Source organism: Eucalyptus grandis, chromosome 5 (assembly GCF_016545825.1).
Source record: "Eucalyptus grandis isolate ANBG69807.140 chromosome 5, ASM1654582v1, whole genome shotgun sequence".
NCBI classification, from domain to species: domain Eukaryota; kingdom Viridiplantae; phylum Streptophyta; class Magnoliopsida; order Myrtales; family Myrtaceae; genus Eucalyptus; species Eucalyptus grandis.
This window is the reverse complement of record NC_052616.1, coordinates 34,549,758-34,563,049: the sequence shown is the minus strand read 5'-3', so window position 1 is coordinate 34,563,049 and position 13,292 is coordinate 34,549,758. Positions and strand designations below refer to the sequence as shown.

At 41.2% G+C, this 13,292-nt stretch overlaps 1 protein-coding gene and 1 long non-coding RNA gene across 3 annotated transcripts; both read left to right on the top strand.

The window, feature by feature from the left end:
• The first annotated feature begins 4,949 nt into the window (after positions 1-4,949).
• On the top strand, positions 4,950-8,318 carry LOC120293130. 2 transcript variants are annotated; one of them, XR_005550822.1, is made up of 3 exons: positions 4,950-6,049; positions 7,305-7,469; positions 8,173-8,318. It is a non-coding gene; the product is annotated as an uncharacterized LOC120293130 (long non-coding RNA). The 2 variants fall into 2 exon arrangements; XR_005550821.1 differs by lacking the exon at positions 8,173-8,318 and having other exon boundaries at positions 7,305-7,549.
• Positions 8,319-9,851: 1,533 nt separating this feature from the next.
• On the top strand, positions 9,852-11,410 carry LOC120293856. The gene is made up of 2 exons (XM_039313627.1): positions 9,852-10,268; positions 10,388-11,410. The coding sequence occupies exons 1-2, from the start codon at positions 9,852-9,854 to the stop codon at positions 11,408-11,410; spliced, it is 1,440 nt and encodes a 479-aa protein (XP_039169561.1).
• Positions 11,411-13,292: the final 1,882 nt, after the last annotated feature.

Below are 13,292 nucleotides of genomic sequence, written 5' to 3'. Positions count from 1 at the left end.
CTAATGGATTATTTGTTGCTGGCTCTCCCTGTGGACGTTGGTACCGATACTCGGACCGAACCACGTAAATTTCTGGTGTCCTTATTATTTCTCGTTTATTTCTCTGATGATTTCGCGTTGATGTAAATTGCAAGATTCTGTCATTTCCACGTATTATATTCTAACACATCCGTTGCTCATACTCAATTATGATGAACAGGAAGAGATAGCCGCTCTCAGTATTGATAAAGAGTATGAGATAGGCACATTTTTATAGCACGGCATGTTGATGGCAAAGAGCTGTTTGGCGTGGAACAATGTTGCAGATTGTTGGATTCGGATCATATGTTTGTTGAATATTTATTACCATGTGAGTTGTGGAGAAAAGTCGATTTTGCTCAATTGATGGGCATTATATATAATTTAGTGTTGGAATAGCAGGTGGAGTTGTGAAAAAGTGGAGATTTCGAATAATATGCAAGCAATTAGGGGATGATCCGAAGGTTAAGGTTCAAAATAATCAGCTGATAGATTCAGCTTTACTCTATGAGGTTGGTCATGGATCAACAGATTGAGTAGTTGAGAGTTCACATGTGCACGAAAAAAATTCGAGTGAAGCAAATCCACAAGAACTCGCAAGATTGTCAAATGTGCATTGGAAACATAGTCAGATAGGATCAAAGAGAAAATGTGAGCCTAATCTCCCTTTGGGCAAGCGAATCAAGACGATGTTAACTTCTATATTTGACCAATGGAGACGAGCATGGTAGTGCTGGCTGGCTGCATTTGTAGTTGGAATGATCGGGAAACTTGCTAAGGAACCAATTCCTAGGTGAGTGAACTTAGCTGATCTTTATTACGATGCCTTCCTCTTCCTTGTTCGTCTCGTTTTCTTTTTGTCAGAAAAACTAGTAACTAGTACCCACTTTCACCCATATATCGACACTGAGGTATTTTTACGAGTCCACTTGAACTAGCTTTCTTAATTTTGCCAGCTACAATGAGGAAAACGATCAATGCGGGGGGAGAGCTCGACAAGGAGAGAGAGGCTCGACCTACTTTTCGACTTAATATCGAGAGGATGAGTTCGACCAAGAAAAGCATGCAGAGTTCGTGGCTGTGTGAGTCACGTGATGAGGCTTCGGGCAAACAAGAAGACGAAGAAGAAGATCGCAGCATGCTCATTTACATGGGCCAAATCATGCAAACATGGAAAGGCGTGATGATGGATGAAGATTTGGTCCTAACATGTGAAGAACGTGGGAAATGAACCGTTCGGTTTATCAACGTAACGACTTCGATGGAGTACAAAGGACCAAGGCATCAGAGACGAGCGCACGCCACAACTCTCTCCGTGAGTTCGTCTTTGTTTTTTTTTTTTTTTTTTTTTTTCTTCACTTACACTTGCACTTCGGTTCTTGCCACTTCCATTTCCGAGTATTTTTGTTTCAAAATTTATTTCTTTCAATTTAATCTCAATTCCAATACATTTACTTTTAGTTACCCTCAGTAAATTTCACGTAAATTCATCCCTCCATCTAAACTCCATTGGTACATTTTATACTTGAGTACAAAACCATACAGCTATTTCAATCGTTCTCCCTTCACTCAATTTTCACTTTGGAAATGGATTTGATCAATAACTCATAAAAATTATCAGAAGTCTTGATTATGTAGCTGTCTCGTAATGTGAGTATTCTAGAAATGATTTTTGAAAATTAGCAATGTCAAATTTCTGGCGAGACAAAAATGGGCATATCAAAATTGATTTTGGTCATTGTCGAAGTACCCTTCCATCATAATAGGAAATATAATAGATAAACAATACCTCTTCTTTTTTGCTCAAATCCCCTTTAATTAAGCCTAGTTATTTAACTTTAATTCCCAAATAGAATTCTGTATTTCTTTCTTATTTCTTTATATTCTTTTGATTTTCCCGCTGTAAACTCCTTCCTTTCTTTTCTCCGCCACAGCCAAACTTTCCAACTCCTTCGACGCCACTTTCGGCATCACGGCTCCTCCTCATCTTCCATACCACACCACCAAGCTTTGACGAAATGCAAGAGATCGCCACCTGCCAACGGAGGTGACGAATGGACGGAAGGAATTCGACGGCGATGGAGGCCGGCCAGCAGAGGTGACGGGCCACCACCGCCGACCGAAGCCATGGAAACTGGTGACGTGGCTTCGGGTGAATGATTCTCTCCTGAGGTTTGTTCCCGCCTTCATGCAGCTTGCTATAGATCAGGTGATGCCCGACACATCCGAATTTTATTTAATTGATGTAATACTTGAGCTGGACTTTGAATTCAACTCAGTTGGTGCTACTATTGTGCGGGAGCTTGAAGAATGTGTGGTTAAATTTGTTCGAGAGACGCTAAAGCAGCGTTTCTTTGTAGGTTCTATCTGTGGATGCTTGATAGTGGATTCATAGGTTATCGACATTACACGCTGCAAAATCAGCGACGATCTCTGGAAGGTATAGCTTTTCTTTATCTTGTTTTCATAGGTGGCAAATTATTGAAAGAAGTAGGTGAAGTCTAGGCTCAAAGGAAAACCAAGCGTGGGAGACTGAAATAATGGGAAGTAGGGCGTACATGGGTTGGTCCCCTTTACTGGCCAAAAAACTGAGCCAATCCGGGTGCTGTAGGTTGGGAGGGAGGGAGGGTTTGGGTGCTTTTGAGGCGTCTAGGAAATGTGGATGTGTAGTATGTATTTATCATCATACGGAGGTGCAGTGGGTGATCGATTTGCCGGGAGAATTGAATTTTGAGAAACTTCAATCACTAGGATAGGGCTTTGTCTCTTTGTTTTATGAGGTGCTTGAAGATGCAAAACCATGGAGGAATGAAGAAGATGTAGTGAGATGGCAAGCCACCAGGAAAGATTGCGTGATGGTCAAGTCCTTTAACCACTTCTTGACTTGGGCAACTAGGGAGAATTGAAAGCCAAATTTACTTGGAGTGTGAGAGTAATATGAACATCGGTTTTGCCCATGGATAACTGGTTAGGTGGTTATTTTATTTTGCCCTATGGACTGTGGATATGAAAAAGAAATAATCACCAGAAACACGGAGTTTACATAAATTATTTGGTAGAATAGAGATAAAAGCACAAGAAGCTGATTGTCGATTCTGAATTCCAAGGCCTTTGCAACTGTTTAGGATTCTCTTTTATCCTTATGTGCTACAGCTTTTATGAAGGAAAATGACCGAGAAACTAAAACTACTAGATGCTTCTTGAATGTTTGAGTGAAATCTGATTAATGAAAGATAAACTTCTGACATACCAACAATAAGACACACAGGAATGGGCAACATGTAGTTTCTCAAATTAGTCGCAATTTTTGCTTTAGTGTTGTTAGGGTCATATCAGTTAAAGTGTCAAGTGGGGTTTGCATCTGAATTACAGGATGAGTATGTATTGATTATCATTCCTTGGAAGTTTGTGACCTGTATATTATATAGGACCTGCAAGATCTTGATCTTATAGTTAGGAGATATGGCCAGAATGTATGTTTATCATTGCTTCTGCATCCCTCTTTATAAATTTTGGATAACACTTTGCTGTTGTTCTGAATTGATACCCTCACGTTATCCACTCACATTTATTGTGTTAATCTTTTGTGTTTCTGCTTTAAATATTTCTTTAATAGATGCTAATATAGTATGAACAAGTCTGTCAAAGAGTGGAATTTTCTGTGCATTATTAGGCTGTAAATGGTTTTGTTCCCATTATTCTTTCATAAAATATGACTATAGCTAACAATAGCAAGAATCTTGTTTTACTGTGTACAATGTTTCACGGTTCTCCTGTGCCATTGTGCTCTGTCTGAATTTCGGACTAAGAACAGTCAAAGAAAAAGCTTTAATGAAAGTAAAGTTGTTGCAAGCTGTTGGACCAGAATGTTGAGCGCTCATAGATTGTGTTGTATTGCATGCTTGAAAATGTTAACGTGTGCTTGATGGCCCCAATTGTGACATCCCAGATTTTCAGTCATGTTTTCAATTGAAGAAATCGGGCGTTTCATTGACGCGTCTATAGGGCTGTTCTCAGAACTGACCATTCTACAGATAACTAGACTATTTGGGGAAACCATTAAGAATTTTAAGGCAAATAAACTTGAGAATTCGATCAGAATTCGATTTCTCGACCGTGTCCATCTTTAGAGGTCATTACGGCATATATATAAATCAATTTGAGATCAGATATAGGTTGGTTCGATTGAGATGTGTGGCTAATTGTGGGTGACACCACTAAATTGGAAAATTCTCGTCGGCCGGCAATAATTTGATTTCTTTATCGTTTTGGTACCCTGTGTCCGTATTTGAATTCTCAAGATTTTCACGACAATTGAGAGTCGTCATTGAGTCAAGTGGGTTCATTGTGGCTTGAAGAAAATCGACCACGGGTCATTTGCACTGAAAAGTTCTGAAAGTTACCTAGTAGTCTAGGTCACGCTAAAAACGCGTTGAATGGAAATTAACCGTGAATTCGAACCCGATTTCAGAAATTGAAAGTTCTGTAGTGTCACGAGCTATTTTAAGAATGTTGACTCAATCTCATAAGATTTTTTTGGAGATTCCGAGATTTTTACGAAAAATCGATTCAGACATCGCGGAAATTAGCGGAAAATTGAATTGGGCAAATTGATTGGACTTTTGGCCTCTTTATCAGACTTTTGGGTGTTGGGGACTTGCTGAAAATTTTATGGGATATTTCTTCGATGAAATTGATCGTTGATTTGGAGAATCAAATAAAGAATTGGAGCCAAAAAAAAATTAAGAAATTCGGATCAAAGGGAGAGGGCTACCTTTTGGCATCATTTTGGTTTAATTAGTGAAATTTCAGCTAGAAAGAATTAGGGGACAAGTTGATATGCATGAAGACAAAGGTGGGACCGAGCTTTAATTGATTTAGGATATGTTTTGTTGACTATGGGTTTTATCTTCTTTTGTAATTCTCGGACGTCCAAGCTGGTCTCCACCTTCACCGAGCAATCATCCCTTTCGGCTCTTTCTTTTTCATTTCGTCCTTTTCGCAATTTCATTCTGCCGTTCCCTTCCTCCGACCGAGCAAATCCTGTTTCATTCGAGCACCTCACTCCACGCTGCCACTTGGCCGCGTTTGCATCTTCGCCGGTCAACAAACCAGCACCGAAGCCCCCAAAGCTTACCGAAATCTCCGCTCCCTGAAGCAGCTGCCACCCGTCCGCTTTTCCTCATCTTCGGTCATTTAGTGGAGCCTCTCCACCGGTGTGTCTTCTCCAGCAGCGACCAGTGCAGCCTATGATCTCTACCTCACTGCCGCGTGCCGTCTTCACGCGTCCAGTCAACCCAGCAGCAAACGAAGTCCGCCGTTGACGCCGGTTTCATCGATTCATCCGCTGCTTCTGTTTCCGTTTCAACCTTTGCCTCTCCGCCTGTTCCATCACCGAAGCAAGTTGCCCCGCGTCGTCTCTCTCCTTCGGCCACGACTTCAGCACCAGAGTTTCTTCGAGTCAGCTGCTGCCTCCATCGAAGACATCCCGTGAAACAGCAACGTCGTTCGAAGCCGTGAGTCCACCGAAACAGCTTCCTCCGTGCGCCAGCGTCCATTCAGCCCGTGAGTGACAGCCCAACGTTCGGCCTCTTCAGCCCAGCGTTTTCAGATCTTCGGCCCAGCAAATTTTCAACGGTCCAGCAGTTGGGCCCGTCCACGAGCCCAAGTAAATTTCGATTAGCCCAAGCTGCAGCAAGCCCAAGAGTCCAGCAAAGCCCAGTGGAATCAGCAGCCCAGCTCAGCCCATTAAATAAGTCCATCAGCCCAAGTCTTTGGCCCAAAAATCCAGCAGCCCCATTGAGCCCAATTCAGCAAGTTCGGCCCAAGTCCAGCCCTCGAAGAAGGCCCAATCGCAGCCAAGCCCAAGCCCAAGAGTGAGCCCAGTCTAGTGCAAGAACAAATCTCAGTTGGGCTGAGATTTGTTGGGCCAAGTTCAAGGCCCGATCCAAGCCCACTAGTGTTGTCGAAAGTCCGATTTCGGCCGCCGTCGCGCCGCCGTTGCGGTGTCCCGGTCCCCGCTTTTAATCAAGTGAGTAATCTCACTAATCCTTGCTTAGTAGAATAATGATGCTTAAGGATTGATTAGATTTAATTAAGTGCAATTAGGTGGTTAGATTAGCATGGATTAGTGATTATTAGTTAATTGCATTGCATATTAGTTAGGTGGTTAGTGTACTTTGCTAGAGAACCGCCTATACTGTTTATTGAATGCATCTCGGGGTTTTTCCCCACCCTTATCGAGCTTCAATTAGGCATTACGGGCCTAAATTGGATTTTAGTATTTATTTATTAATTTTAGAAATTAATTATTTAATTATTTATTTTTCGGAAATTAGGCAAGAATAGCCGACGACTGAAATTTCGTGCTAATTGTCGTGGTGTAGTCCGTTTATTTATTTGAGCTCTACGTTGTGCTGAATTGAATTAATTGTGCAATTTGAGGAATTATTCCTAAATTGATTGAAATTGAATGAAATTGAATGATTGATCGATAGATAGCCGAGTGTGGTTATTTAGCATTGACAATGCTTTGATGAGTTGTAAAGTAGAGAAAATCGTGAGGCTGAACTGAGAATAATCTTGGCTGAGATCGATCAGGTACAAGGTATAGACATACGTGATTTGGTGATAAGGAAATCAATGGTGAAAAACGGCGCCTTAAAGAATACACGAGTGCTGTCTATTACTCGCATCAGTATAGACATATGTGGTTCGGTGATAAGGAAATCACTGGTGAAAACGGCGCCTTAAAGAACGCACGACTGCTGTCTATTGCATGCCTCATTACGGACATAACCACATTAAGAGTATCACTTGTGAAAACGGTGCCTTAAAGAACGCACGAGCGCTGTCCAGTACATATGTCACCTTGGCGAAAACAACGCCCAAGAGCATTACTGTAGCTCTGTGATTGAGAGTGCAAATGTGAGGTTTTATATTGAGGAGTGATTTGACCTTGAAATGGTCCAACTAACATGTAATCGACTAGGTCGATTGTTCAATGATTGATCTGTTGTCGTGAATTGACTGATTAAGTGGTAGTGACCTTGAATGATCCGATTGACATATAATCGACTAGGTCGATTGATCGAGATATCGATATGTGATTGCTTAGATGCCTATTGAACTATACTAATATGCAGGTGGAATCTGAGGCCAAGGTAAGTCCTCTAACCCATGCGTGTATAGGCAGCCCGGTTAGCGTATTGGTTTCCTAATCGAGTCTTAGTGGAGTAGAACTTGCTCAGACATAGTCTCATCCCGGTTGTGGGACAACATTTCAGAACCCTGATGAGGAGCCTGAGGAGAAAGAAACTGAAGAGGAGTACCTGGAGGAGAACCCCGATGATGATCTGAGTACGAATCGGATGAGGATTGAGATCCCATCCTCTGTTGTGAATCCTGTCTAAACGTGAATAGTGTGAGACTAGACCTTTGTGAATAGTATGGTAAGTTACTTTGAGGTGTGGTTGTATAAAAGTTTGGTTGTGAATTTTGATATGAAAAATATGACCCTACTTTTCTATCCCATTGTTTTATTGTCTGGGGATTATAATTGCTTCCGCATGTGCATATTAAAATGAAAAATGGTCGGTGATACGTAGTCCTCGGATATCGCTTTTAAAATCGACCAAAGATAAGGGATGTGTGCGTGCCTGAAGATCGGGGCGTGACACCAATGGATTATAAATTTATAGATTGTTCTGGGTATGCATTTCTTGCTTTGCATTACATGAGAGAAAGTTGTTATGGTGGCTTCACCTCCCCTGATTAATAAGGTGTTGTGAGAGATGCAAAATTCTAAAGTTGAGGGAAGCGAGTCAAGAGACTTTGCAAAATTTCAAGTATAGGGAGTTTAACTGCAATTTCACATAAACTTTCAAAGAATATAATGCTCGAGTACTAGAAATTAGATCGAATACCTAATAGTGAGGAGCAAAGAGAGTTGTCTATGCTTCACGCATAAGAGATCCTCTCTTAGATTCTCAGTGTTGTGGGTATTTTAAGAAAGGAAATTTCCAGATAAGGTGTATTGATGATTGTCTTACAGAAAGTGATTTTTCCAATAGGATTTACGATCTAACGCAGTTGGCTTTAATGAAAATCCTGTCCCTAGGATACATTGTGTGCACTCTAATCTCCCTTGCTTAGTTTGCATATCAAACAAAGGATGAGCACCATCAAGCCTTAAAAGTATAATCAACGTGGAGCTGATATGATGCAGCCCGCATTGAAGACCAGCTCTCTTGACCAAGAAGATCGGCCCGCATTCAAGCTCGACGAAACCGTTAAGCCATATCGACATCTTGAGTCCATTCCAGAGGCTTGAAAGACACCTTGGGAGCTCGCATGACGCTTTTACTAGCTTATAGTTTCAATGCTCTTTACTATTTCTCCTATTTTCAATGCTCCGTTTTTATTTCTCCTAGTTTCAACGCTCTGTCTTTATTTCTCCTAGTTTCAATACTCTATTTCTATTTCTTTGATGATATAAACCATCCAATCCCTTGTACAAGACGGACGACTTTTGATGAATGAAAAAAAAAAAAAAAACTTTGCTTGAAGCAAGTAACATGAACCTTGTAGAGTTCATACCCTTGAAAATCTAGAAGAGTTTTCACTCCGTCCTTGAAGAGTCGGAGCTTTCGAAATCTGCATCCTTGAAGATTTGCAGTCATCGATCTAGAAGAATTGGTGCCCCCTCAACTTCCTTGGAGGCCTAGAAGAGCAACCAACGGAGTCTCTATCTTTTCCTGTTCTGTTCGTTACTTCCAACCCAATTTCGACTATCCTACAGTGCTTATTTCAGAAAACCCAAAACAGAGAAATTGTAGATCCAGAAGTATTTGTTCATTTGGCTTTGGAATTAGGTCGATCTGATCTGTATCGACAAAGATACGACTGTTCACCTGAGCTCGTGCAGTGCTGAAATTCCTGTTCGTCCTGTTCCCGTGTGCAAGTCACTCTTCCGATCCTACTGCTTGAGAAAGCCTACCCTAGGCTTGCATCATTTGGTATCAGAGCTTTGGAGGAGAGGACAATGCCTCCAAGACAAGCTAGGCATCATGGTGGCAGAACCGTTCCCCTCAATGAATTGCACACACTTGCTGAGAATATGCAACAACAAATTGACGAATTGATGCAAGAAGTTCAACGTTTGAAGGCTGAAGCAAATAATTCTCCACCCCATTTCAGGACTGAAGATTCCCATGGTGACTCTTCCTCTTCGGAGAGTGTTCAATCTATTCACGGTCAGAGGCATGTTCGACATCGTTTACAACATATTCGTTAGCCAGATTGGGAAAAGGAAGCCAAGAAAGATGTTCCAGAATTTATAGGTAATGAGTCTCCTGATGAAATTGTTGATTGGCTAACACTTGCGAATGAGGTGTTTGAGCATCGAAATGGTCCAGAGAATCGTCGCGTTGGGATCATTGCTATGCGATTCTGAGGCAAGTCAATTGCTTGGTGGAGACATGAAAAACAAACTCGCCAAGCCATTGGCAAAGCACCAATCACTTTGTGGAGAAAGATGGAGGGCAAGATTCAAAATATTTTCTTCCCAAAGGATATAAGAGAGAGCTCTACCAACGGTACAAAAATCTAAAACAAGGTACGCGAACGGTGGACCAATACACCAATTAATTCAATGAGTTGGTGATTCGTAACAATATCCAGGATCCAGAGGAGGTGCTTGTGAACAAATACTTGAACGGTCTTCAATTTTACATTCAAGACGCCTTGGAAGTCCTTGACATTTGGGACTTAGGAGATGCACACCAACGAGCACTCAAAATGGAGCTCATTCTCGGAGACAGCAATCAACTACCATGGCAAGTCGAGCCACTAAGAGCACCACTAGCACTGCTAAAGTTGCTGAAGCTACAACGCAATCTGCTAGTAAGTCTTCTACTCAGCCCCATGTTTCGAAGCAACCTGCTACATCCGAAATACGTTGCTATTCTTGTGGGGAGTTGCGTCATCGTGCTAGCAATTGTCGAATCAATAAGAATCGACCAGCTGGTAAAGCCTTCTTGGTGGATAATGATTCTGATGAGAATGCTGAGGATCCACTTGAAGAGGAGTTGAACAATGATGAAGAAGCTGCGGATGATGAACAAATAGTGCATGCCGACACTGGCGAACTTCTTATGGTGAGGAAATTTTTTCTTACTCCTCGAGATGACACTGGAGATAGGTGGCTGCGTACCAATATTTTCCATTCTGCTTGCACAATCATGGGAAAGGTGTGTCAATTAATTTTGACTCTTGTTGTTGTGAGAATATAATTTCTGAAGTAGTGGCAAACAAGCTGAAGTTGGAATTAAAAATGCACCCTACACCTTATAAAATGTTGTCTTTGAAGAAAGGCGCTGAGGTAACTATTTCGAAACGATGCCTTGTTAATTTGTCCATTGGTTCTGTTTATAATGACAAGATATGGTGTGATGTTCTGCCGATGGATGCTAGTCACATTATTCTTGGTCCACCATGGCAATTCGATAGGAGGACTACACATGACGGTTATCGTAATACATATTCTTTTGAATATGGAGGCAAGAAAATTATGTTGGCACCTAGTAGGGAACCTTTGAAAACTCTTGTAGTTGAGAATTCCTTCTCCCCTACGTTGCTTGCAATGAAGGATATGAAGGATGCTTTGAAAGGAGTTCGTATCTTGTATATTTTGCTCAATAAAATAGGTGAGAAGAATGAAATTGCCTCTGTTGTACCTCATCGAGTTCAACCTCTTTTGGAAGAGTTCATGGATGTCTTCCCGATGGACTTACCCAATGGTCTCCCTCTTATGAGAGATATTCAGCATCAAATTGACTTGTTGCCCAGAGCCTCTTTGCCGAATCTCGCTCATTACCGGATGAGTCTGACCGAACAAGAGGAATTGCATCGACAAGTTATGGAGCTATTGAACAAGGGTTTTATAAGGGAGAGCCTTTGTCCATGTGCCTTTCTAGCTCTTTTAGTGCCTAAGAAAAATTGTACTTGGAGGATGTGTGTCAATAGTAGAGCGATCAACAAGATCACCATCAAGTATCGATTTCCTATTCCTCACCTTGATGATCTCTTAGATCAACTTTTTGGTGCAAATATATTCTCGAAGCTGGATTTGAAGAGTGGATATCATCAAATTAGAATCAAACCCGGGGATGAATGGAAGACAGCATTCAAAACGAAAGATGGGCTATATGAGTGGTTAGTCATGCCATTCGGATTGTCGAATGCACCATCGACATTCATGAGGTTTATGACTCAGGTGTTGAAGCCTTTTCTAGGAAGGTTTGTTGTTGTTTATTTTGATGATGTCTTGATTTTTAGCAAATCTACTGATGAACACTTGCAGCATCTTGAGATAGCTAGTACGAGTACCTAGAGGGGGGTGAATAGGTATACAAACAATTTCTCGAAGCTTGCACGATATTTTAAACAATTAGAGAATTTGCAATAGTTAAAAATTCAATCGCAAGACTGAGTAAGGGAAAGAGAGAATTGAACACTCGGTTTATAGTGGTTCGGCTTGATTCAAGCCTACGTCCACTCTTTTCGCAGACCGATTGTTGGGTGATTGGCTGGATTCCACTATAATCAAAGAGTTGTTACAGTGTTGATCTTCCTTGATTTCTAGGTGTAGATGATCTACCACACTCACTCAAGGCGTCACCAAGTATAAACACTCTCGGTATACAATTTCGCTCGGTCTCAACTAACAATCAAGGATCTTCGACTGGAATTTTTCTATCGATCACACACTTAAAACAACTAGAACGTCTTCCTTTTATACTCCTTCATGCCATCATAGCCGTTGGCACTTACCAAAGGAATTCCTCCAATCTACCCGTTGGACGGAATCAATCAAGAAGATCATCCGAGCTATATAAGGAATCGATGATAGCCCATCAATCCTGTTCGCCCATACAATCGGGATCTCGGTTTCAAGAATAGAATAATCCAAGATTATTTCGTCGACCATCGGATCTTCAATCGATCTTAGATAAGAATTAAAGAATCCGAAATGATTATCCAACCAAAGAATCTATTCCGTGAGGATAGGATCAAATCCTCAATCATAAACCTCGATTTTGGATTTCCTTCAACACTTGGATTAGAAAGACCGTCGTGAGAACAATCTTGAGTCTTGAGTCTTGAGTCTTGAGTCTTGAGTCTTGAGATAACAAAGTCTTGAGACTATAAATTCTTGAGACTTTAACTATCGATATCCAGACTTAGATCGATAGAAATGTTTTGTCAGCTTCAAAATATTCTGGAAAGATTTCTCCAACAATCTCCCCTTTTTGATGGTGACAAAACTTTCTTGAAGATTTGAACAACTTTGACCTGCAAAAACATTTCTCAAGCAATATGGCTAACTCATAAAGATTAATAAACAACCGACTCGCATCCACAGCAAATTGGTTAGTCTTTCATGAGTAATACCATGTAACAATACTTGATATAAATGCAACCAGTCAAGCATCAAAATCCACAGCCAATTCAGTCTAACACTCAAGTTCAAGTTCTCAAGTCATGCTCAAACATAAATATAAAAGTCATTTAAAATAATGTTTGTTCAAATTGGTTCTCCCCTTTTTGTCATCATTAAAAAGAGGGTGAGAAAGGAGTCATGTCTCGCTTGGGAATGCGCACGATCCGGAAATCCCCAATGGACCCGACTACTCCTTCGAGCTTCTTCGATCTTCTCGCATGAGCTACCTCTTCTCTCTTGGCATTGGCTTGAAGTTGCAGAGCGAGGTCTTTGTATTTATCTTCCGAGAGACCGAAGATGCTTGTCCAAAGATGCTTCAAAGATTGGATTTCACAAATCCGAATATATATCTGGTTACGCATTTCCAGAAGAATATTCATGATACTACGAAGATCTGCAGAATCATCCGTCTGTGTACTGGCATTGACTTTCTCAGATGGTGAGAATGCAGACGATGGCGCTTCTGTTCGGTCTGGCAGATTTGGTATCGACGTATCACCTTCTTCAGGCAATTGAGAGATCTGAACTTTTTCTGGGTCTTCTGGAGATTGTCTTGGATCTTCAGTAGCATGAGGTGGAGACCTCTCTTGCTCGCTAACTCCCCCTGTCTCTAGGACATCGAAAGGGGAAGAGTGATGATCAATCTCTTGATTTCCCTTCTCTCCACATTTTTCAGCAGTTGTTCTTTTACTTCTTCTCCTTCTTCCTCAACTTCTTTCTCCTTCTCTCTGAGTTCTTCTTCTTCTCTGCTCTGCTGAAGTTCTGTTGGATA